A 23,248-nucleotide genomic window follows, 5' to 3' on the forward strand; every position below is an offset into this window, starting at 1 on the left:
ATTAAAGGCAGTACAACAAATGGTTTAAACTTTAAAATTTCGAAGATTTTGGCTGAGAATATTAGTCTGAAATTTTAAAATGCTTTTAAAAACTTGAAGTTTGGAGGTTATATACAAACAGTTTAAAATAATAATTTAAGAATAATAATAATACCAAAATAATAATAATAATAATTTACTTTTTTATTTTTGGAGTGAAATATGTCCTAGACAAGTTCAAAGTGTTTTTGAATTTTTAATAAGATTATTAATACCAGACCTTACTATTGCAGCATTTTGTTCAAAAGTATTTTCTTGTTCTTCACCTGCTCCAGATGAGGAGTTCTCTCTGCTGAGCAACCTGACCCAGGCCCTGTCCACAGATGAAGAGCAGTACGTGGTCCGGCTGGCCAATTCCCTCTTTCTGCAGAGGGGGGTTCACTTCAATGAGGACTTCCTACAGCTCATGAAGAAGTACTTCAAAGCGGAGGTGGAGACGGTGGACTTCAGTGAGTCAGCAGCCGTGGCTGAACGCATCAACTCTTGGGTGCTGAACCACACGGAGAGTAAGTCATCATTTTGGAAAAAAAAATATTCAAACTGGCTGTGTGCTGCTGTATTTGTGAATATTTCTTGAAGACCTGATGAATGGCTTGACAAATAGTTTTCATTCCTGTATTGACAACTTTGGATATCTTGAAGGGTTTGTTCATTTATAAGTACATATAGAAGCATATAGATGGCCTCAAATGTAATAGACATGGACACAAAATTCTTAAATATAGTTATATGCACACTCTACCATTCAAAAGTTTGGAGTCAGCAGTATTTTTTAATGTTTTTAGTCTCTTATGCTCACCAAGACTGCAGTTAATTGATTAAAAAAAACAGTAAAAACAGTATTATTGTGAAATATTATTACTATAACTGTTTTCTATTTGAATATATTCACCTTCAGTGTCATATGATCCATTAGAAATAATTCTAATATGATGATTTGCTGCTCAATAAATATTTCTTATTATTATCAAAAATATATTTTTATCAAAATTCTTTGAATATAAATCTTTTGTAACATTATAAATGTCTTTACTGTCACTTTTGATCAATTTATAGCATCCTTCCTGAATAAAACTATTAATTTCCCCAAATATATTAGATAGAAAGAAATATATATGTCATTTAAGCACTGAATACAAACATAATGTATCCAATTTAGAATGATTTTACTTTCAAGTAAAACTCTCTTCAAAATATATATATGAATGGATGGCGTTAAGAGGAATTACTATGACTTTAGTGAATAAGTACACTAAAGTAGATAATGGCAGATCAGTCATATTCTGCATGATAATGACGTTTCCAATCCATTTCCAGGCAGATCCATTTTCTCACTGTCAGCTTTAGCCTTTGCAGGAGGACTGTCAGATACCAGCACAAATCCCAGAGCTTTGGAAGAGAGATGATTTTATGCTACTGAAGAGATCATACCGTCTTTCCTGTTCCGAGAAAAAGAGGATTGTGATATGCAGCGTTTATTTCAGTCTGGGTTTTTGTTGTTGTTGTTTCAGGCAAAATCCACAACCTGGTGTCTGCGGACGACTTCAGCAGCTCCACCATGATCATGTTAGTAAATGCTGTGTACTTCAGGGGCAGCTGGAAGAACCAGTTCAGACCAGAAAACACCAGAACCTTCTCCTTCACCAAGGATGATGGCAGTGAAGTTCAGACCTTGATGATGTACCAGCAGGGAGACTTCTATTACGGTAAGAACAGGCTTGAGTGCACCTCAGGGTTTAGAAAACAAGCTTAAGTCTGTAGATTTAGTTGTTTTTTGATGATTTGTTTTGTTAAAATGCTGCACAAATTTTCCTGTGGAGTGATTGCAGGAGTTTAACTAAAAAAGGAAAGTTTGAATGTTGGCTTGAGAAGAGTAATATTACCATTTTATTGTATTTTAATCAAATAAATGCAGCCTTGGTGAGCAGAAGAGAAAAACAGTAGTACTTTATACAGTATGAGTTGCTCACTGCTGATCGGTCGGGCTGAGACTTTCAGATCCCGCAGAATCACTGCAGTGCGCTTGTCCCATTCATCTCTCCGACAAAAAAAGACAGATGATGGTAAATGAGAGACACAGAGCTGTCTTCAACGTTTGAATTCTCTAGCTCTTCAAAACGGGATCAGAGTCACATTAAATCTAGGGTAGGCAATGTTTTGTTATACTGATTGAACACTTTTTGTTATACTGGTTGAAACTCTCTTCACATCCTGATAGCAATCAATAATAGAAGTGGTCTAAATATCAAAAAATGTACATATATCTTCTTTGGAAGTCTCAGGACCAAAAATTGTTCGTCCAATCATAGTATTTGTGGGTTTTCCCACAGAGTTGGGCTACTTTTAAGTTGTTGCTGTGGGTTAATTTTTTTTCCGCAGGTTGATTTCTACCAAAGACTATAGAATAACACAAGATGCATCACTCGTATTATTATGAATGGGAGAAAGTGCAACGCGCAATATGGCGGAATAAGTCCTGCCTTCTAAATAAGAGCCAATCGCTGATTGGTAAAGTCATCATGTCACTGCAGCGGCCGTTAGAAGCTCCGGTTCCTATAGAAACAGTCAGACGCGCAACTCCGAAATAAGTCACAAGAGACACGCATTTAGGACTGCGCATGTGCATTAGGTTGATCCAGCCTGAAAAATACAATTTTTTGTCATGATTCGAGCTTTTAGAAACAAAATTTATGAAACAGTTGTTGTCAGATTTCATTGGTGATTTCAAATAAACAAACATCTTTAGAGAATTTGATGTTTCCCCATTCAAAGAGATAGGAGCTGGATGCCCGAGAGGCGTTTCAAAGATGGCACGTACTGCAACACGTACAAATTCAGCCACCTGATGGAGAAAATTGCATTGGGCTATTTTTTTTGGCTAGCCATTGGGCTACTTTTACACAGACCTGGCAACCCTGCTGTCAATGTATGTATTTGCATACCTCCGCGCACCCTTCTTGCGCAGACATCACACGTCATCAGCGTGTTCCATGATGAGGCTATGCAGAGTTGTAGACAGACAGTCACTGAGCACCACAAACAAACAGCAGCCGCCTTTTACATTTCCTCCTGAACCAAAACAACGAGCTTATGCTGCGTTCACGCCATAACTACTGTAATTAAGAGAAGGCAACCTGTGACGTTCTATTCAGAGCTGTTCACGTCCTCAGACTCGGATTTCTGCCTTTCTACGGCAACAGTATCAATGCCGAAATGAATCTGCAGCAGTCAGGTGGCACACGTAAGAGCTCTGTAAATTGTTTACGTTCATTATTATTGTAATGTTATGTGTAATTTAACGCCGTCTTCCGTGACGCTTTGCAGACTCTGCTCTGGCTTTGCACGTTCATGTGTTTTGGAGGCGGCGTGGCTTTGGAGAGCACTCTGAAGGGAGGGTTGGATCTTATGCTTTTAAAGCTAACTTGCTATTGCTAGCCTCTCCGAAATTACCTACCCTAGCTTTAGAGGACATTGAAAATGGCTCAGTACAGAACCGTAGCTTCAAAACATCCTGCTAAATGCCATAATTAGTTGATAAGAATGCTCATCCAGGACCAACATAGTATGTCAATCCAGCAAACATGTCCTACTTGGACAAATTACATATTCACATTTATACTATTGTCCACCTCATTGTTAACTAAAAATAAAAATAAAACCATAAAAAAAATGTTCATTACTTGAAACAAAATTAACATTAACTGAAATAAAATATAACATATTTAACTATAAAGACATTTTTAAAAAACAAAAACTTAAAAGTGATACAACAAAATTACTTTTAAAGGGTTACTTCACCCAAAAATGAAAATTATGTCATTTATTACTCACCCTCATGCCGTTCCACACCCGTAAGACCTTCGTTCATCTTCGGAACACAAATTAAGATATTTTTGATGAAATCCAATGGCTCAGTGAGGCCTCTATTGCCAGCAATGTCACTGAACCTCTCAAGATCCAGAAAGCTACTAAAGACGTATTTAAAACAGTCCATGTGAGTACAGTGGTTCAACCTTAAAGGTGCCCTAGAACTTTTTTTTAAAAGATGTAATATAACCTTGAATGTGTCTGTGAGGTTTCAGCTCAAAATACCCCATAGATTTTTTTTTATTCATTTTTTTAACTGCCTATTTTGGGGCATAATTAGAAATGAGCCGTTTCAGGGTGTGTGGCCCTTTAAATCTCATGCTCCACACCCCAAGAGCTCGCGCTTGCCTTAAACAACATAAAAAAAAGTTCAAACAGCTAATATAACCCTCAAAATGGATCTTTACAAAGTGTTCATCATGCAGCATGTCTAATCGCGTAAGTACAGTGTTTATTTTGATGTTTACATTTGATTCTGAATGAGTTTGATAGTGCTCCGTGGCTAACGGCTAATGCTACACTGTTGGAGAGATTTATAAAGAATGAAGTTGTGTTTATGCATTATACAGACTGCAAGTGTTTAAAAATGAAAATAGCGACGGCTCTTGTCTCCATGAATACAGTAAGAAACGATGGTAACTTTAACCACATTTAACAGTACATTAGCAACATGCTAACAAAACATTTAGAAAGACAATTTACAAATATCACTAAAAATATCATGTTATCATGAATCATGTCAGTGATTATTGCTCCATCTGCCATTTTTCGCTATTGTCCTTGCTTGCTTACCTAGTCTGATGATTCAGCTGTGCACATCCAGACGTTAATACTGGCTGCCCTTGTCTAATGCCTTTCATAATGTTGGGAACATGGGCTGGCATATGCAAATATTGGGGGCGTACACCCTGACTGTTACGTAACAGTCGGTGTTATGTTGAGATTCGCCTGTTCTTCGGAGGTCTTTTAAACAAATGGGATTTATATAAGGAGGAGGAAACAATGGAGTTTGAGACTCACTGTAGGTCATTTCCATGTACTGAACTCTTGTTATTTAACTATGCCGAGGTAAATTCAATTTTTGAATCTAGGGCACCTTTAATGTTATGAAGCGTCAGTAGATTTAATAATCACTAACCTTGCCGTGTTCTTCATCATCAGGAGAGTTCAGCGATGGCACCACAGAGGCGGGTGGAGTGTACCAGGTCCTGGAGATGCTCTATGAAGGCGAAGACATGAGCATGATGATCGTTCTGCCCCGTCAGGAGGTTCCTCTGGCCACCCTGGAGCCCATCATCAAAGCCCAGCTGCTGGAGGAGTGGGCCAACAATGTCAAGAGGCAGAAGGTGGAGGTCTACCTGCCCAGGTGAGGCACACAGTGTTATGTTTTACCAGGTGTTTTTTCATTTCATTTCATTTATTAATGCTCTATGATTCATGTAAAACCAGTGTACTTGTTGTTTTTGGACAAAGTTCACACTGACCTGATTATTTTTAGATTCAAGGTGGAACAAAAGATTGATCTGAGAGACGCACTGCAGCAGCTGGGCATCAAGAACATCTTCACCAAAGATGCCGATCTGTCAGCCATGACAGCCGATGTGACAGGTAATCGATAAAACACACCCACTGACCTATGAGAACGCTCTGTTATTCTGCACATGTACACAGATGGTCAAAATGTAATTGACAGCTCGAGGACAGGATGTATCTAAATCTATTAAATTAAATGAATGAGCTATATGTGTATTATACACTGCTCTGCATCCTTGATTACACCAGCTCATAAATAAATGGAAATAACTTGCTTAGCATATTCAGATTTTTTTTTTTTTTTCATATTCTGTCTGTCTACAGATGGACAGGATCTGTTTATCGGGAAGGCTGTACAGAAGGCTTACCTGGAGGTAACAGAGGAAGGGGCCGAGGGGGCGGCAGGATCAGGTGACATTTATTTCTTTTTTTTTACTGGCACATTCTACTATAATTACATTACACATTTAATATTCCCACTCTGTCTGTCTTCGTCTACACAGCAATCATCCTTTGCATTTTTCAAGTCCTTTTTATCACTGTTTCTCAATTTTGCCTTTTGTGCACCTTTACTTTCCTCCATCCTTCCTTTTTCCGTCTGTTCTCTATACGCTTTTTTTTCTCACTGCAGTAAATTGCTTTGAGAATCTTGTGCATTCAGACAAGCTAAAAGCGCCCCCTCCTGTTCAACTCTTGTCTTTTTAATCAAGGTTTATGAAAGGTTGACTGAGTCATGTAGTGTTGGTTAAATCTTTTTAATATTAGTTTTTATATATCAGTTCTGTATTGATGTCAAAAACGAATAAGGAAGTCTGAAAATATGAAATGGTTTTTAAAAATAATGCATGTGCCTATTATTAGATGTTTAATCTTTGTATTCAGGTTGATTTCATTTTATGTTTTTACCATTTTCAAATTAAAAATGTAATGACTCAAATGGTGTGCCTTTTAATCACCAATTTATATAGCTATTTATATATTCGATATAACAATAACAATTATTATTAATATTATTAAGCTTAGATTTGAAGAATAAATCAATGAATACAGCATGTTTTTATTCAGCTGAAATTGTCTTTTTTTTCTGTGTTGGGTGTGGTGAAAAGTGGTGTTTTGTTTTTATTTATCAAAGTGGAACAGAATTTGAAAAAAATAAAATAAAATAAAAATTCTAAAAGCATATGTTGGTTATACCAGTAGTAAAGAGAATGGTATAGCACCAAATGTGCATCCCAAAGTCCAACATCAAAAAGCTTAGGTGCGTAAATCCAACACAAAATCAAATAAAAAGAATGGATCCGCACTCAAAGAATTGGGGCAAAAGTTCTCCAAAAAAATCTTTACTTTCAAATTTACAGAGGCCACAAACGGGTGCATTAAAGTGCAAAGTGCAAAACGTTTTCAGGATCAACCCTTCATCAGTGCCATATACTGCAAGTGCACACCTCCGTCCATTTAAAGCATGCAGTATTACCGTAAACATCCTAATACATGTAATACATTGTCAAATACAAGATCAAAGCCATTATCACATATAGAAATGAGTCATGGTTGTATATATCCACATTGATGCATACCATTTTGCACCTTTTTGTGGCCTCTGTAAATTTCAAAGTAAAGATTTTTGGGAGAACTTTTGCCCTAAATCTTTGTGTGCGAATTCATTCTTTACATTAGGTTATACCCATTAAATAGCATTTAGCAGAACAAGTGCACATTTGATCATTCAAATAGAACTTTCTAACCTTGAGGGCCTGAAGGAAAAATATTATATAATTCCCGGTTTTCTTGTCACGTGACAAGAAATGGCGTCCTGCCATTGACTCTAGATTCTTAGGCCGTGTGTCCACCAGAGCGTTTTTAGCCAGCTGAAAACGCTAGGCGCTCTGCTTAAAACGCCTATCTGTGAGCGCTTGAGAGCGCTTCATCTGCGCAGCGTTTTTTTCCGTTGAGACGCTTTGTTGCTATGATACGGAATATCATGGCACTGTTACTTATAACTGATTTTGCAGGTAACTTGTTTCAGACTTAAAATGTTCACACAATGTGAAATTACTTTGCTATGTATTTTCTGAGAGCAGTAATATTAAATTCTCATCCATTTTGTTCCGTTCTCTGTTTGTTGATGTTGTTGTACAGCAAGAATGTTGTGACGGTTGGCCGGTGTAGTATTTGTCCCGCCCCTCCTCCACTCTGATTGGACGGCTGGCTAAAAAGTGACAGTGATGAGCGCAGCGTTTTACTCAAAGTTGAACATTCTTCAACTCGAGGCGACCAGTAAAAAACGCTCAGCGCTTGAGCGTGAAAAGACGCTCAGCGCCTCGTTGCGCTCCTGGCGTTTAAAAAACGCGGCGCTCCCATTGAAAACAATTGAAAAAGTACGCTAGCAGCTGGAAAAAAACGCTTAGGTGGACACACGGCCTTAGGCCTAATATTACTGCTCTCCGAAAATACATAGCAAAGTAATTTCACATTGTGTGAACATTTTAAGTCTGAAACAAATTACCTGCAAAATCAGTTATAAGTAACAGTGCCATGATATTCCGTATCATAGCAACAAAGCGTCTCAACGGAAAAAAACGCTGCGCAGCTGAAGCGCTCTCTAGCGCTCACAGATTTAAGCAGAGCGCCTAGCGTTTTCAGCTGGCTAAAAACGCTCTGGTGGACACACGGCCTTAAGGCCAATTCACACCGCCCCGACAACAGCCAACAAACGCCAACAAACTCGTCTGTTGGAGTTTGTTGGATCGGTGTGATAACCCTGTTGGCGTTTGTTGGCGTTGGTCGGAGTCGGTTTTCACCCGACTGAACATGTTTAATCGGCGTTTGTCGGGTCGTGGAATGTCTGCGCGGTGTGAGCAGTTTTCCAACAAACGGCAACAAACTCGTACAAACACGTAATCTGACCTGATCACGAACCGTTGCCATGACGATGAGGCAAGTCCCCTGAATAGACAGCTGTTTGATCGCGCCCGCGCCTCACGCAAACACAACAAAGTACTGGAAACGTGACATCGCAGCTTGCTCGTTATAAAAAATAAAATACAGTTAAAAATAAAAATATACAAAAGGTACAATAGTCCATAGTGCAATCCGTGCCATTCAGCAAGAGCAGCTGCTCCACTTCACCGAAAGATAGAGGTAACGACGTTATAACCACCATGAGAGCAACGCAGGTTTACCTTCAGTTTCGTTTTTTTAATAATTCGTTTTGGCTTGTTTAGCTACATGGTTTTATATGCTTATGGGTCTCGTTAATAAAAAGGGTCGCGCTAAAAAAAGTTTAAAAACCAGTGTATACCAACCAATAGGTTAGGCTACGATCAGATCTATGGCTACAGCGCTTCGGATTTCAGGTTAGTATTTTTGTTTTGCCTCAATACTTTAATACAATGAAAATATATATGATACTAGGATACATTATTAATATAATAAACTTGCCTGACAATATTGTTAACATGGTTACACGTGTGTAGTTGTGGAATTTTCCCAGTCAGACGTCACTCGTTTGTTGGTGTTTGTTGGGGCGGTGTGAACATGACAGTTTTTTCTCATATAATTCTAAATCCAACGGCCAACTTGTTAGTTGGTAGTGAACAAAGCATTTTTTAAATATTGATATTTTAAACCAAAACTACTTTAAACTAGTTTTTCCTCAAGGATTTAATGAGACTTGCACCTGCATTTTAAACCCCACAAAAATATCACAATTAATTTTAATAAAATACATTGAATGCACTTTTCATTTTAATGCTCTTTTATGATGAACAAATCATAAAAGAGCATTAAAATGAAAAACGCATTCAATGTATTTTATAAAATTGTTTACTCCAGTCAAAACAAATGGTTTCACATCACTGAGCCTCTATTGTTTGCCCTTCTACAGGTATGATCGCATTGACGAGGACACTGGTGCTTTACCCACAGGTCATGGCTGACCACCCTTTCTTCTTCGTCATCAGAAATAGAAAAACAGGTACATGCCATCTTCAAAAACCCATGACCATAACACAAATTAAAAACAAAACAATATATACACTGCCAATAAAAGATTTGTTTTTTTTTTTTAATGTTTTATTTCTGTGATGCAAAGCTGAATTTTCAGCATCATTACTCCAGTCTTCAGTGTCACATGATCCTTCAGAAATCATTCTAATATGCTGATTTGCTGCTTAAGAATCATTTCTTATTATTATTAATGCTGAAAACAGTTGTGCTACTTAAATTGTGGAAACCGTGATACTTTTTTCAGGTTCAAAATTATTATTTTAAACTTAAAATAGAATTTTTCTGTAAGAAATTAACCCCAAGCTCTGACCCCAAACTTTTGAATGATAGTATACTATCAATACTACTAATATAATATTTATTTTTATATCTTTATTACGATACAAACAGAAAATATATTAGGCTAAATATGTACACAAAATGTAAAAAAAAAAATCAGAACAAAATGGTTTCTTTGAGCAAAAATCAGTATTTAGAGTGACCTCCTGAACTTCTTCCATTTTCTCAAAGAAACCTCTCCTCCATATTTTGAAAGTTTTCTTGGTCTTCCAGTCATTTTCCAATCCTTTTAGGTTTAAGAGAGCCAGGTTTGCTCAAGTGTAAGGGGAGGTCACTCAATACTCGCCACTTTATCCTATAGAAGTCGTTTTTTCTGGGGGGTTTTTTTGTTTTTTGTTTTTAATGCTGCATACAACTTTTCTGGTTATATTCTAATAAAGAGAAATAATTACAGTATATATGGTCATTATGCCATTGCTAAAACAACATCTAATGGTGGCCTTTTGCATAGTATTATATATTGTGCTGTAAATTGTTTTGTTTCTCATAGGATCAATCCTCTTCATGGGCAGAGTTATGAATCCTGAAGTCATCGAGCCATTTGACAACAACTTTGACATGTAAAAGCCCAGCAATCAACCGAGTTCATGCTTATCTTCTGCCAACCACAAGTTACATCACAGAAAGGAAACTCATTACTTTGCCATGGTTTTCTAAACACACAAGAAAATATTATATAAGCAGGATATTTATATTATAAAAGTGATTGTGTTTTGATACTCATAAGCTTTAACCGTACCAGGAAATACAGAGCTGTAAATATTTGAAGTCTCAGCGGCCACTGCATCCCATGTACTCACATTCAATCACATCTTATTCCACACCAGCATCATTTGTTCCTGTAATTCATGTATTTCTTCTCATGTATATTTGCTATTGTGTTTCGTAGAGAAATGTTGATATTTATTGCAAGGATTTGTGCACTTCTCTATATGTAGACTCACTTAAGGTGAGACACCCCTTTGTTTGGTTTTGTACACGGCTGAACTACTGCTGACATACTAATATGCCTTATTATATAAATATGAGTTTTTGATTTAATGTAAGGTTGCGAATGTACAGGTAGTGAAGCGCTGTTGCCATGGAGACTCAGGCAGACTGAGAGAGAGAGTGCATTTGGTATAAATGATGAAAAAAAAAAAATACCAGCTGTATTCTCTATTTCAGAAATAAAGATGAATGTCTTCAACTTGTCGTCTTGTGCTACTTTAGTGACAGATGTTTTGAAATTTCAGAGTTGATGCAAAATTTAGATACAGAAAAAGCCTCTATGCTGTGCACACACTGTCAGCACACACTTTTGATGTCTAAAATAACCTCTATTGAAAACTATTAACAAACCACTTCAAAGACAAACATTTATTACTTTACTGACAATAGATGCACTTAAGTCGCTGGAAGTTAATATAAAGAGAAAAAGCCAATTGAGTCAGGTTATTAATGTTTAAAAAAATATGTCTAGTGTGCTATTTTGTATAAGAAATGTCAGTGAGATTATATGCCAAAGCAAGAGAAGATGCTGAAAGCAGTGTTCAAACAGAGTAAAGTGTCTATGTTAAGACCATCAGATAGATAGATAGACAGACGGACGTTGTTTTAGGGTATTTTTGCTCCACCAATGGAAAAACTTCTAAATTGAGTCAAAGCAGAATCAGCCATTGTGCATTTTGGAGCAAAGCCACAGCAGTGTATGAATCAGTGTGTTTGGATAAATCATTTGAATGAATGATTCAATGACTCACTTCCAAGAACAGCTCTTCCCTTGGCAACTGCTCCTCCTGGTTCAGCCGCGCCTCAGCTCCTTCCACTGCAGCTTCTGCTCTCCACTTTCTTCCCATTCTCACTGCCACTGATGCTCCGGTAACCTTTGGATCTGAAGATTCACGGTACTGCAGCACCTCTCTCTCACTCGCATTATCTTGAACTCCTCTTCAAAAGATTTCAAGGGGAGTCTCAGTTTGCAGGAGCTCCTAATAAGGAACCCAGCCATCATTGCAAGAACCAACTTACTATCTCAAATTTGGCAATAGTGGAAATTGGGAACTCATATATCAGCAGTGGTCAGAGGATTCTTGGTACAAGCCTTGAACCGTCCTGGGAGGCCACTCCTGTAAACTTCTTGCTCACACTCCCCACAAGTATCTCTTATTGCTGTCTTGTCCTTGAGTGTTGCATCAGATATCTTCCCAAGGCTTTTAACAGGATTCTCTGTGATGGTTGGGATTTGGTATCCTCTATTGAGAATACAAATTTCTCTGAGACTCTCGCCTTCTTCAGCACTACAGATCTTGATTTTGTAGGCTTAAAGGACATCCTTGCCCACTTCATCACTCTTTCCGACCCCTTCAGAATCCACCTAGCACTTGGTACCAAATTAGTTCAGTATATATAGTTAGAATTAATTACTTTTGTTTTATTGAATAATTCACTCATAAAGATGGTCCTTTCTTCACCACCTACTGGCGGACAAATGTGATTTGATTTGTGAAAACCCATCACATGGTGAAATTTTACCTATCACAGGTTGAATACTGTATGAAAGCTGGATTCGAGTCCTTTCCAAATCTGTTTTTACTTCTTTCATAGCTTGTCTGTAACAAAAGTTATGGTTATTTGAAGTCGGCTGATTGCTCTGATTTTCAGAAACGGAATTTTGAGAAAAACAGGTTTAAATAAATTTTAAATTTTCAGCCCCTTTTTTCGCACAGACATGAAAATTCACTATCCAAACATAAATGGCTGTAATTCAAGAATGCCTTGGAATATAGACCTAAGGTTGTCTTGTTTTAAAGAAGACACTTGTCAGATTATTGTAGAAGTTAAATAAATTATGAAAGTGAAATAAAAAAAGTTACAGAAGTTTAAGTTTATGAAAATGTAAAAATATAATTTTATAATAATATATTACAAGGCATGTTTTACTCTTAAACTGCAAGAAAATAAAAGCCAAAAATGTCAACATTCCAAATTTTACGTTGAAATATTTAAAAAATGAGCTTTCAGTAAGATTTTGTTTGGGTGCAGTACCAAACTTTTTCACTTGATGACACCCAAGCTCCATATCTGACCATTTAAGAACGCCTCCATTTATTTGAGTAATCTGAACCATATATTACCATATTTTCATACATTTTATGAAGTAGACATCCTATTCAGAAGTGGTATGGGCAGTATGGCAGTATTTGATTTGAATTCAACCTCTAATAAACATAATTAGAACATAATGTGTGTTCATTATAGCTCCGTTGCTCTCTTGTGCTCCGCTTTCTCACGATAACGTTGTATTAGGGGGGGAAACATTTTTTTGCGTGCCGTAGTTCATACAGGACTGGCGGGAAATTTGCATTAAAGGTGCAATATGTAAGAATTTTGCAGTAAAATCTAAAAAACCACTAGGCCAGTGTTATATATTTTGTTCACTTGAGTACTTACAACATCCCAAATGTTTCCAACTATTTGTAAATCGTGAGAAAATTGCAATTTTAACCAAGGCTCCGGGACGTGTGAGGAGTCGCCTGTCAATTGTGTCATATCCGCGTTACTCTCGGTTTCCGGTTTTATTTTGTAGAAACCATGGAAACACCAAAGACGCTTTAAAATATTACATGTTTTAAAAGACAAGGGAACAACTGTTTTGATATATTTATAGACAGAAAACTAATTATTGTTATATAGCTCAACACATTTAGTGTTATTGTTTAAATCAAATTTTTTTGATTGTTTGCGAGTACCACACTTTACCATGCCTCAGAGAAAAACACTATTTTATGAAGTAGCTAACATAGTATAATCAGATGCAGCTTTATTTTTAATAACAGTAATACAGAATTTTCTCCATCATATAATACGTTTTAAAATTAATTACATGACTGTGACGTACGATTTTAAAGTACAGCGAGAGCGATTCGAGAGCAGCCATCTGAGTCAGCCAGCGCAGCATCTCAAGAGGAGCTGCACGAGTTCTGATGACGACACATCTGTTTCATGATTGGCCGGTTTCACCGCATGACAACCATCACGTGTGTTTCATGTTTATTTTCATGCCTTCAGTTCCACTAATGCTCACAAATCTGTATTTTTATAACAGTTAAAGCTCTTTTCATGTAAAATTATATTGTGTCGTGTTTATCAAAATAAAACAGATAAAAAGCGTAGACCCCGCTACATTGGTATTGAAAAATATATGCTTTTGTTGAACTTTATTCTTGTAAAAATACGCTGTAAGCAGTACATTAAGTATTGAATGAAAATGTATTTTTGCAAGATCGGTGTGTTAGTCAAATATTTCATTTATTTCACTTCAGCTGTAATATGCAAACGCAGCGCGAGCGTCACTACGGGAAGCAGAAAGTGTCTGACTTCACGTATCCGTTTTCAGCTCCTCCCCGCCTGCACAGGGCTACTCTCGCCGATCGGTTGCAAAAACCTAGGACTAGTTCAAAAAAGTATGTTTTGGACAAAATTCAAAATGGTGGAAATTTTTCCAATTTTTCTGTCCTATCATCTGACAAAGTTTCAAGTCTCTAGCACTTACGGTTTTACGGCAGAAGAAAAATAATAAAAATCTGAGCAATTACAATAGGGTTTCAGCACTTCGTGCTTGAACCCTTAATTATGTTTTATAGTTTTCTGTCTATAGACTCTAGATAGTCATCTAACAAAAGCCAAAAGGGATTTGCCTCTGTGAAACGCACCTGAGGATGTCTGCTATGTCGAAAAACTTAACTTAACCTTAACTTAACTTAACTTAACTTCCTCACAGGGAAATTCCCACTCAACCGCTCTGGGAGGAGGATATAAAAGCAGCCTTCAGCTGTCATTTGGTTTTAAGACATTAAACCAAAGACTCTCAGAAGAGAAGCAACCATTAAACCAGCTCACTAATTCCAGAGAAGGAACTCAACTGAACGACTGTATGTGGCGTGCAATGGCAAATTGACGTCCGGTTTTTAATCATTTTCTCAATGTTTAAACATTTTTATGCTTCATTTTAGAACGATGGCATGCGACGGATACCTAATAACCGTGTCTTCTGAGTATTACCAGATCAAAGGTTTTATTGTTTATTATTTTCTTTTTATTATTTGTGTGATTATTTTTGTTACAGTCTGTGTTGTTATTGCATTATCAAACAGTTCTCGATGACTGTTTTAGAGCAAAATTTGAATTTGTCTAATAGTTTGCATTATCGACTATGTTTGCATGTGCACCGAAAATGTGATTATTACCAATAATTATCAGAGTAAGATGTTTATGTGACACGAGTAAACCCCCGTTTACAAGCGTTTATTCTCTAAGAATTCTAGTTATTTTTTACCACCATTATCCACATACTCCTATGAACATGATGAATTGAAATGATGAACTGCCATACTGTTTTAATACATTTCAGTGGACCGGAAATAGTAGGTAATCCGGGTACTGTTTTATCAGTAGTTCAAATTCGAACATACTCCTTGTGTCACATCCTGTTTTTTTACTGTATATAGTAAAGAAGCTATTTCAGATTCAGCCAAAGTGTTTGCATGCCTGTTTATTGCGATTAAACGAAATAGTAAATCATCCACACAATTTAGCAAATCAAGGGGACCAAAATGGTAAATCGTCCGCACGATTTATCAAATTGAGGGAACTAATAGTAAATCGTGTTCAATTAAATGTTTTTTCTTGCATGTCATGTGCGTATATTGTATAAAGCACTATATACAAATTTGACAACCAAACAGTTTAAGCATTTGCTTTTCTTTGTTGTTGTTGTTGTTGACGTTCTCTAATGTCTTGTTACTTCCACAGAGCGTCGTATGGAAGCGGTTGAGGTAACACCATCTTACGTTAAGATCAGCATGACCTTGCAGTGCATCATTCAGCTCAAGAAGACTGTGAAAAGCAGCGCATCTCCTCGTTTGATGGCTGTGACGCTGAGAGGCGGAAACAGCGATTTCAAAGGTAAATCTCAAATGGGTTCAATGGAGTTCTTGACTCAATTAATGCCAAAACGGTTCTATATAAGGAGAGGAGTCTTCGTGATTGCATAATACTTTCATGTTTAATGGGTCGATACAATTTTTTTCTAGTGATAAAGTATGTTTATGAGCTGCTAAATTAATAAAAATGTAATTAAAATTAAAGATGAGTTAAATCTAAATCCATAAAATGATGGAAACCCCGATAGGGGTTCTAAGAACCGCATTCTAAGAAGTTCTATATAGAACATGTGCATTCACATTTAACCACATGACAAAAATATCCTTTTGACGTTTCTCTCTTACACTTTTTTTTTTTTTTTTTTCAGTTCGATTCAGTCTGTCCGTGTATATGTATCACCGAGTGCCAAACCGAATGCATCCCAGCCTGTGTGTCTGGGCATTTCCAAGATCAATCTCTATCTTGCTTGTACCAAGTTGGATGATTCCTCCCTTCACCTGGTCTTGGAGGTTTGTTCACCACAACCTGTGACATGTGCCAAGTAACCGATTCACAAACTTCAGGCTGGAGGAGAAACAACAGATCCGGAATTAAGAATCAAATTTGAATTCAAATTTCCTAAATATTTCCAGAGAGTATGTACCAAGTACAGTTTATAATCTCGATTTATTCATCGTTCCAAACCTTGTAAGACTTGATGTGTACAGGCAGCTGTTAGACTCCTGCAGATCTTGGGCTTCTGGATCTTGTTTTTTGCACTATGTGAGGATATTAATGTGGTAATGGTAAATTCACATTGAATTTTTTTTCTAAGTATTAATGTTTTTCTATATCCATAATATATAATATTATCCATAATATTTTAAAGTATTCTAGATTATTTTAAATGTATTTATTTATTTTTTTTCATATTGATTGTGTTATGAAATAAACCTATGAAATAATCATTACATGTTGTCGAGTTGATCAGATCTTCAGACCTAGAGTGCTTCATTTTACAGTTTTTCTCAGTCGCTTTGGTGCATTTCTCACATCACTATTTACATTTGCACAACAGTTAGTTCAACCTCCACAACATTTAGTCATTTGTGCACATCATAGTAGCAGTTTCTCATTCCTTCGAACAAATTGCAAATGCTTTTGGACATGCATCAATTGCTTTCATACAACTCTCTGCTGTTTTATAACATTATCATTTGCTTATGTCATGTCAGTCAAAATTAACTATACTTGTGAATGCTGAATAGTCATTCCATATAAAACTAATAGTCCTCATTTCATTGCTTGAGTCATTACATACAAAAATGTTGAACTAGTTGTCAAAATCTGTCAAGCAAATTTTACACATTTTTTTAAAATCTTTTTATCCTGAAAATGTCTCCTAAATTGAACAATTTCTCTCAAGTGAATCTCAACTTTCACTGATGAGAAAGGGTGTGTGAAGCATTAGTTGCAACCAATGATAAGCCACTTCTCTACAATCACTGTCAGAGGTGAATCCCATAAACCCCCACTTTACAAGCATATACGAACCAAGCATGTGTGCCATTTCTACAATACTGAGACACAGAAATGGAAGGTCAGCCTCGTGGAAGAGGGGTAAGGGTGCGGGGAAGAAGGAGAAGGGGACAAAACAGGGGAAGAGGAAGAAGAGGCCAAGTACATAGGCAGATCCCTGATGAAATCAGGGCTACAATTGTGGATCATGTTGTCAATCACGGCCTCACAATGGCTGAGGCTGGTCGAAGGGTGCAGCCAAATGTTGGGAGAACCACTGTAAATTCAATTATTCAAACATTTTGTTGGGAGAACAGGTGTGTATAAATGGACAGTAATTCAGGACTAAACAATCTGCACTGCACTACTGTCATTGTGTCATACATGAAGCTTGCAGTGGGACAAGAACTTGTCACTGTACATTTTACATTTAGACGTACAGCTTTACTGCATCACACATTTAGTGTATTGTAGTGTACAGTAGTGTTACAGTAAAGATTTGACATATGTACTGCAATATTGTTTACAGTTATGCACAGCTCTACCCAAAGGGAGTTTATGTTTGTTGCAAATAAGGGTGTCATTTTTCTTTTGCACAATGCTGTGAACAAATTAGAATTGCAAAGAGCATATGCAGTAAAAATGTGAAACATACATATTCAATACAGTAATGTGTAACTTTACTGTATTTTTCAAATGGCTGTGCAAATAGTATATAGTGCTGTCTTGAGCATTTTCAGGTAGTGTCACCAAGATCTGACTTTTTTGCATTGGAAAACATTGACAGAGTAAACTGTAATAATGAAAACATGACAAAGCCATTTGACTATCTTGTTCATAAACAATGGTGTCAGGACTTTTCATCTTGATGACATTGACACTTTCATTGACACGAATACTTGCTTTTGAGGAATGACCTCTCCATTTTGAGCAAGTGACACGCTTTTGCAGGTTATCAACTAGGTTTTGCAGTTTGTACTAATTGTTTTGAGAACTGCATTAACTGTTGTGCAAATGTAAATAGTGATGTGAGAAATGCACCAAAGCGACTGAGAAAAACTGTAATTTGGGACATCTCCAGCTAAATTTTCAACATTTAAAAAATAATAAAAAAAAAAAAACCATGATAAAGGTTGACAATTTACTTCCTTCTGAACATGTGGGGAAATGTATCAAAGATGTTGTTTATCTAAGCACACATTTTAATCACACTTAAAAATATAGGGGATATATATATATATATATATATATATATATATATATATATATATGTATATTATGTATATGTATGTGTGTGTGTGTACACCGATCAGGCATAACATGAGCATTGACAGTTGAATTGAATATCACTGATGATCTCTTTTATCACGGCACCTGTTAGCGGGTGGGATATATTAGGCAGCAAGTGAACATTTTGTCCTCAAAGTTGATGTGTTAGAAGCAGGAAAAATGGGCAAGCATAAGGATTTCAGTGAGTTTGACAAGGGCCAAATTGTGATGGCTAGATGACTGGGTCAGAGCATCTCCAAAACTGTAGCTCTTGTGGGGTGTTCATGGTCTGCAGTGGTCCAAGAAGGAACAGTGGTGAACCGGTGACAGGGTCATGGGCGGGCGAGGCACACTGATGCACGTGGGGAGTGAAGGCTGGCCCGTGTGGTCCGATCCAACAGACGAGCTACTGGAGCTCAAATTGCTTAAGAAGTTAATGCTGGTTCTGATAGAAAGGTGTCAGAATAAACAGTGCATCACAGTTTGTTGCGTATGGGGGATGCATAGCCACAGACCAGTCAGGGTGCCCATGCTGACCCCTGTCCTCCGCTGAAAGAGCCAACAGTGGACACGTGAGCATCAGAACTGGACCACGGAGCAATGGAAGAAGGTGGTCTGATGAATCACGTTTTCTTTTTACATCACGTGGATGGCCGAGTGCGTGTGCGTCGCTTACCTGGGGAACACATGGCACCAGGATGCATTATGGGAAGAAGGCAAGCCGGTGGAGGCAGTGTGATGCTTTGGGCAATGTTCTGCTGGGAAACCTTGGATCCTGCCATCCATGTGGATGTTACTTTGACATGTACCACCTACCTAAGCATTGTTGCAGAGCAGACCATGTACACTCTTTCATGGAAACAGTATTCCCTGGTGGCTGTGGCCTCTTTCAGCAGGATAATGCTCCTGCCACATAGCAAAAATGGTTCAGAAATGGTTTGAGGAGCACAACGAGTTTGAGGTGTTGACTTGGCCTCCAAATTCCCCAGATCTCGATCCAGTCGAGCGTCTGTGGGATGTGCTGAATAAATAAGTCCGATCCATGGAGGCTCGCAACTTCCAGTACTTAAAGGATCTGCTGCTAACATCTTTGGGTCAGATACCACAGCACACCTTCAGGGGTCTAGTGGAGTCCATGCCTCAACGGGTTAGGGCTGATTTGGTAGCAAAAGAGCGACCATAATGTCATAATGTTATGCCTTATATATATATATATGAATCAGTATGGTTTATGTATCAGGTCATCTGCTCTGGTCCTGAATAGGTTGTTTGCACATGACGTCACAGCAGCAGTGCGAATGAGTCTGGAGGGCAGGGACTGATTTTTCTATATAGGAATCCTATCAAAAACTCAAAATTTGTATGTTTTGTGTCGTTTATGGTTGCTCAAATCGATAAAATCGAGAACCCAGAAGTATCGTTTGCATAGCTTATATCGTTTTTTAATTTTTAAAAGTTGAGTGATAGGGAGTGGGTTAAATCAGTGACATTATTAGATTTGATATACGGCGTCTTCCCGTCACCTCCTCAACCTGCTTCCCTTAGTGTGTTTTTACACGTATAAAAGGCAACAACTGTATTACACCGTCCAGTTTTTTTCCCCGAACAATGATGTGAGCTCCTGTTGCAATTCTCGATTCAGCATAAATGACCCAATAGCAACATTTTTCACAGTCGTGCAGAAAATCAAAATACTGAACCAACACAAATCTTTAGTTTTTTACTTAATTGGCATTTGCTAATTGAATGTTAAATGAAATTAAATTTGCAACGCGATATAAACAAACCCAGATTAGAACTGAACGCGGCGTGACGGCAGCTTCACATTCTCTTTATCTACCTCCTCGATGGCAATCAAGTCTTTCAATTCAGTGGAAAAGTCGCTCATCTTCATAACATAAAGATCACGTCCAACATATGTTGTGATTTTCTGTTTATACCTTTCTAAACCAGCACAGAAAGGACTTTTCTCCATCTCTTCCATTCTAATTTTCACTGCTTGCCCTCCACCGGTATTTCGCGCGTCACCAGAACCACGTGATTGCAAACAACCTATTGCGTCATACCCGCGTTACCCTCGGTTTCCGGTTTTATTTTGTAGAAACCATGGAAACACGATGCTTTAATATATTACATGTTTAGACAAGGAACAACTGTTTTGATATATTTATAGACAGAAAACTAATAGGTTTGCAATCACGTGGCAGTATTTTTGATTTTCTGTCGCGATTGTGAAAAATATTACCATTGTAGGTCATGCTGAATCGAGAATTGCAACAGGAGCTCACATCATCGTTCAAAGAAAAAACTGGACGGTGTACAGTTGCCTTTTATACGTGTAAGGGAAGCTGGTTGAGGAGGTGACGGGAAGACGCCGTATCAAATCTAATAATGTCACTGATTTAACCCACTCCCTATCACTCAATAAAATAATCATATAGCTGAGTGTTTTTGAAAGTGTTGTCCTTGTTGTTGAATCGACTTCTGTCATCTTGTTAAACATTTATTTATTTGGACATTTTCTACCATATGATGGCTGAAGCAGCAGCGCGTGACACTGTTCTCATAGTAACCAGATCATTGTGAACATTGTGAACGGAATACTACAAAACTGAAGTGAAAACATCAAATTATCATTTAATGGGATAAAATAGCTTCTCTTCCCTGCAAACGATAACCTGAAGAATGTGGATATTTAACCAAGTCAAAAACAAAAAAGGTAAGCAGGTATTAATTTCAGTATCAGCAGACGCAAAACGCTATTAAAGGCGACAACTTTTAAAGTTAAAAAACGATATAAGTTATAAAAAATGGTATAAGTTATGTAAACGACACCTTCTGGGTCAGGGACGTGCACAGGAATTTTGAGGGGCAGTTGCTCTGACCTAAAAAAAGGGCAACACCCCCGCCCCCCCCAAAAAAAAATCACGGGCTATATGAAGGACTGAGAATACCATGAGATGCGGAAGAAATAGTCCTACCCACAATAGCGATTAAGTACAAAAACCGAACGAATCCCTTTAAATATATCATCGGATCGATGTCTTGGGGTGTGGTAACCGTGGTATAAGCGGAATAATTGACTCCGCTTCGAGTCGTGACCGAATCACCACCTCAGATGTGCATTATTTTTCTAATAATTCAACGGCCCGTCGTCAATTATTCCTTACTTGAATCACAGCTTAAATAGTGTTTTGACATCGACAACCCAAGTGCATTTTACCTCAAACTTGCGTCTAGTTAACTTTCTAAAGTAGCAATCGCTTCTCGGGTCGACATTAACACACTGACAAAATTATATTCAGAATTAAAAATATTTTTATACCACTTTTTAATGTGTGATTGTGTAAAGGTTTTCACGAGATACCAACCTTTCGCGAACTTGCTTCCAACACTCGTTCCCATGGAGGCGCGGTGTGCACGGAGGGGAGGGGCTGTGCGCGCGCGAGTATGTGAGAGAGACGCGCGTGAGAGATGCAGGGAAATGAAATGCAGCTGAACGTTTGCTCTATGAAAGACATTGACAAAGACGAAAACTAAGGACATTTAATCTATAATTTTATTTTATTTTAGTTAGTTTTGCCAAACACACATTACAGTTTTGGTTAGTTATCGTTTTTTTTTTTTTTTTAATGCCTCGTTTTTATTTTTATTTCAGTTAACGACGATGTTTTTTCCCCACCTAGTTTTCGTTTTTTTCGTTCGTTTTCGTTAAAGATTATAACCTTACTCACCTTTCCGACAACGTTAAGTCGTCTCACCCGACAACCGCGACAATCTCCTTCTAGTGCCGCTCATGCAGGCTCAGCTCAGGTGCCGGTCGCGTGCAGCGCTGCAGCCACGTAAACAGAGTTTGCCCTTCCCCTACTGACTTTCACTTTCGGACGGGTGCCCGAATATGGAAGTGAATGAGGCTTTGCGATTTTTTTTTTTTTAATCTAGGCCTACGTGAAATTCTGCATCCATTGTACGATATTTTTATGTATTTTTTCCCACCTCGGAAGGGCAACGTGAGTCGAGAAGGGCATATGGGCAGTTGCCCGGGCAACCTGAGCAACCCCCCTGTGCACGTCCCTGTTCTGGGTTCTCGATTTTATCGATCTGAGCAACCATAAACGACGCAAAACATACAAATTTTGAGTTTTTGATAGGATTCCTATATAGAAAAATCACTCCCTGCCCTCCAGACTCATTCGCGCTGCTGCTGTGACGTCATGTGCAAACAACCTATTATTGTTATATAGCTCAACACATTTAGTCTTATTGTTTAAATCTAATTTTCTTGATTTTTTTTGCGAGTACCATGCTTTGCCTCAGAGAAAAACACTATTTTGTCAAGTAGCTAACATACCATAATCAGATGCAGCTTATTTTTAGTAACAGTAATACAGAATTTTCTCCATCATACAATACGTTTTAAAATTAATTGCATGCCATTTATCAACACAAGCCATCCAATATTTAATATGATATTCTAAAATCGATCTATCTTACTGCAGTGTGTCTCAAACAAGTGTCTCACAGCAGCCACCGAGCAAACGCACACAAGTAATGTTATAACATTTTCAACACGCTCAAATGTATCTAATATGATAAACAGAGCTGCGTTACCTCAGACTCATGACTGGAAAAGCGGAAGCGGTGCCGGCGACTGTGTCATAATAAAAGTTCTGCTGCTCGTGAGGCGTGTGTTGTGCAATAGCTCCAGCGGCCTCGTTCAGCTCCCACAACACTCGGTCCTGCTCTGCTTCATACTACAGTAACGTTAATA

General features: G+C 37.7%; 1 protein-coding gene and 1 long non-coding RNA gene across 2 annotated transcripts in view; both read left to right on the top strand.

Annotated features, from left to right (window-relative positions):
* serpini1 (serpin peptidase inhibitor, clade I (neuroserpin), member 1) overlaps positions 1 to 10,975 on the top strand; it is a 32,057-nt gene extending 21,082 nt beyond the window's left edge. The window contains exons 3-9 of the mRNA XM_048168130.1: positions 315 to 545; positions 1,551 to 1,745; positions 5,068 to 5,272; positions 5,405 to 5,514; positions 5,764 to 5,850; positions 9,326 to 9,415; positions 10,277 to 10,975. Of these exons, the coding sequence (XP_048024087.1) occupies positions 315 to 545; positions 1,551 to 1,745; positions 5,068 to 5,272; positions 5,405 to 5,514; positions 5,764 to 5,850; positions 9,326 to 9,415; positions 10,277 to 10,350 (992 nt within the window). The 3' untranslated portion in view covers positions 10,351 to 10,975. The remainder of the gene's footprint in view (positions 1 to 314; positions 546 to 1,550; positions 1,746 to 5,067; positions 5,273 to 5,404; positions 5,515 to 5,763; positions 5,851 to 9,325; positions 9,416 to 10,276) is intronic.
* Positions 10,976 to 15,179: 4,204 nt separating this feature from the next.
* Positions 15,180 to 16,661, top strand: LOC125253894. The gene is made up of 3 exons (XR_007181560.1): positions 15,180 to 15,383; positions 15,580 to 15,732; positions 16,079 to 16,661. It is a non-coding gene; the product is annotated as an uncharacterized LOC125253894 (long non-coding RNA).
* The last annotated feature ends 6,587 nt before the right edge of the window (positions 16,662 to 23,248 follow it).

Source organism: Megalobrama amblycephala, linkage group LG19 (genome assembly GCF_018812025.1).
Source record: "Megalobrama amblycephala isolate DHTTF-2021 linkage group LG19, ASM1881202v1, whole genome shotgun sequence".
NCBI classification, from domain to species: Eukaryota; Metazoa; Chordata; class Actinopteri; order Cypriniformes; family Xenocyprididae; genus Megalobrama; species Megalobrama amblycephala.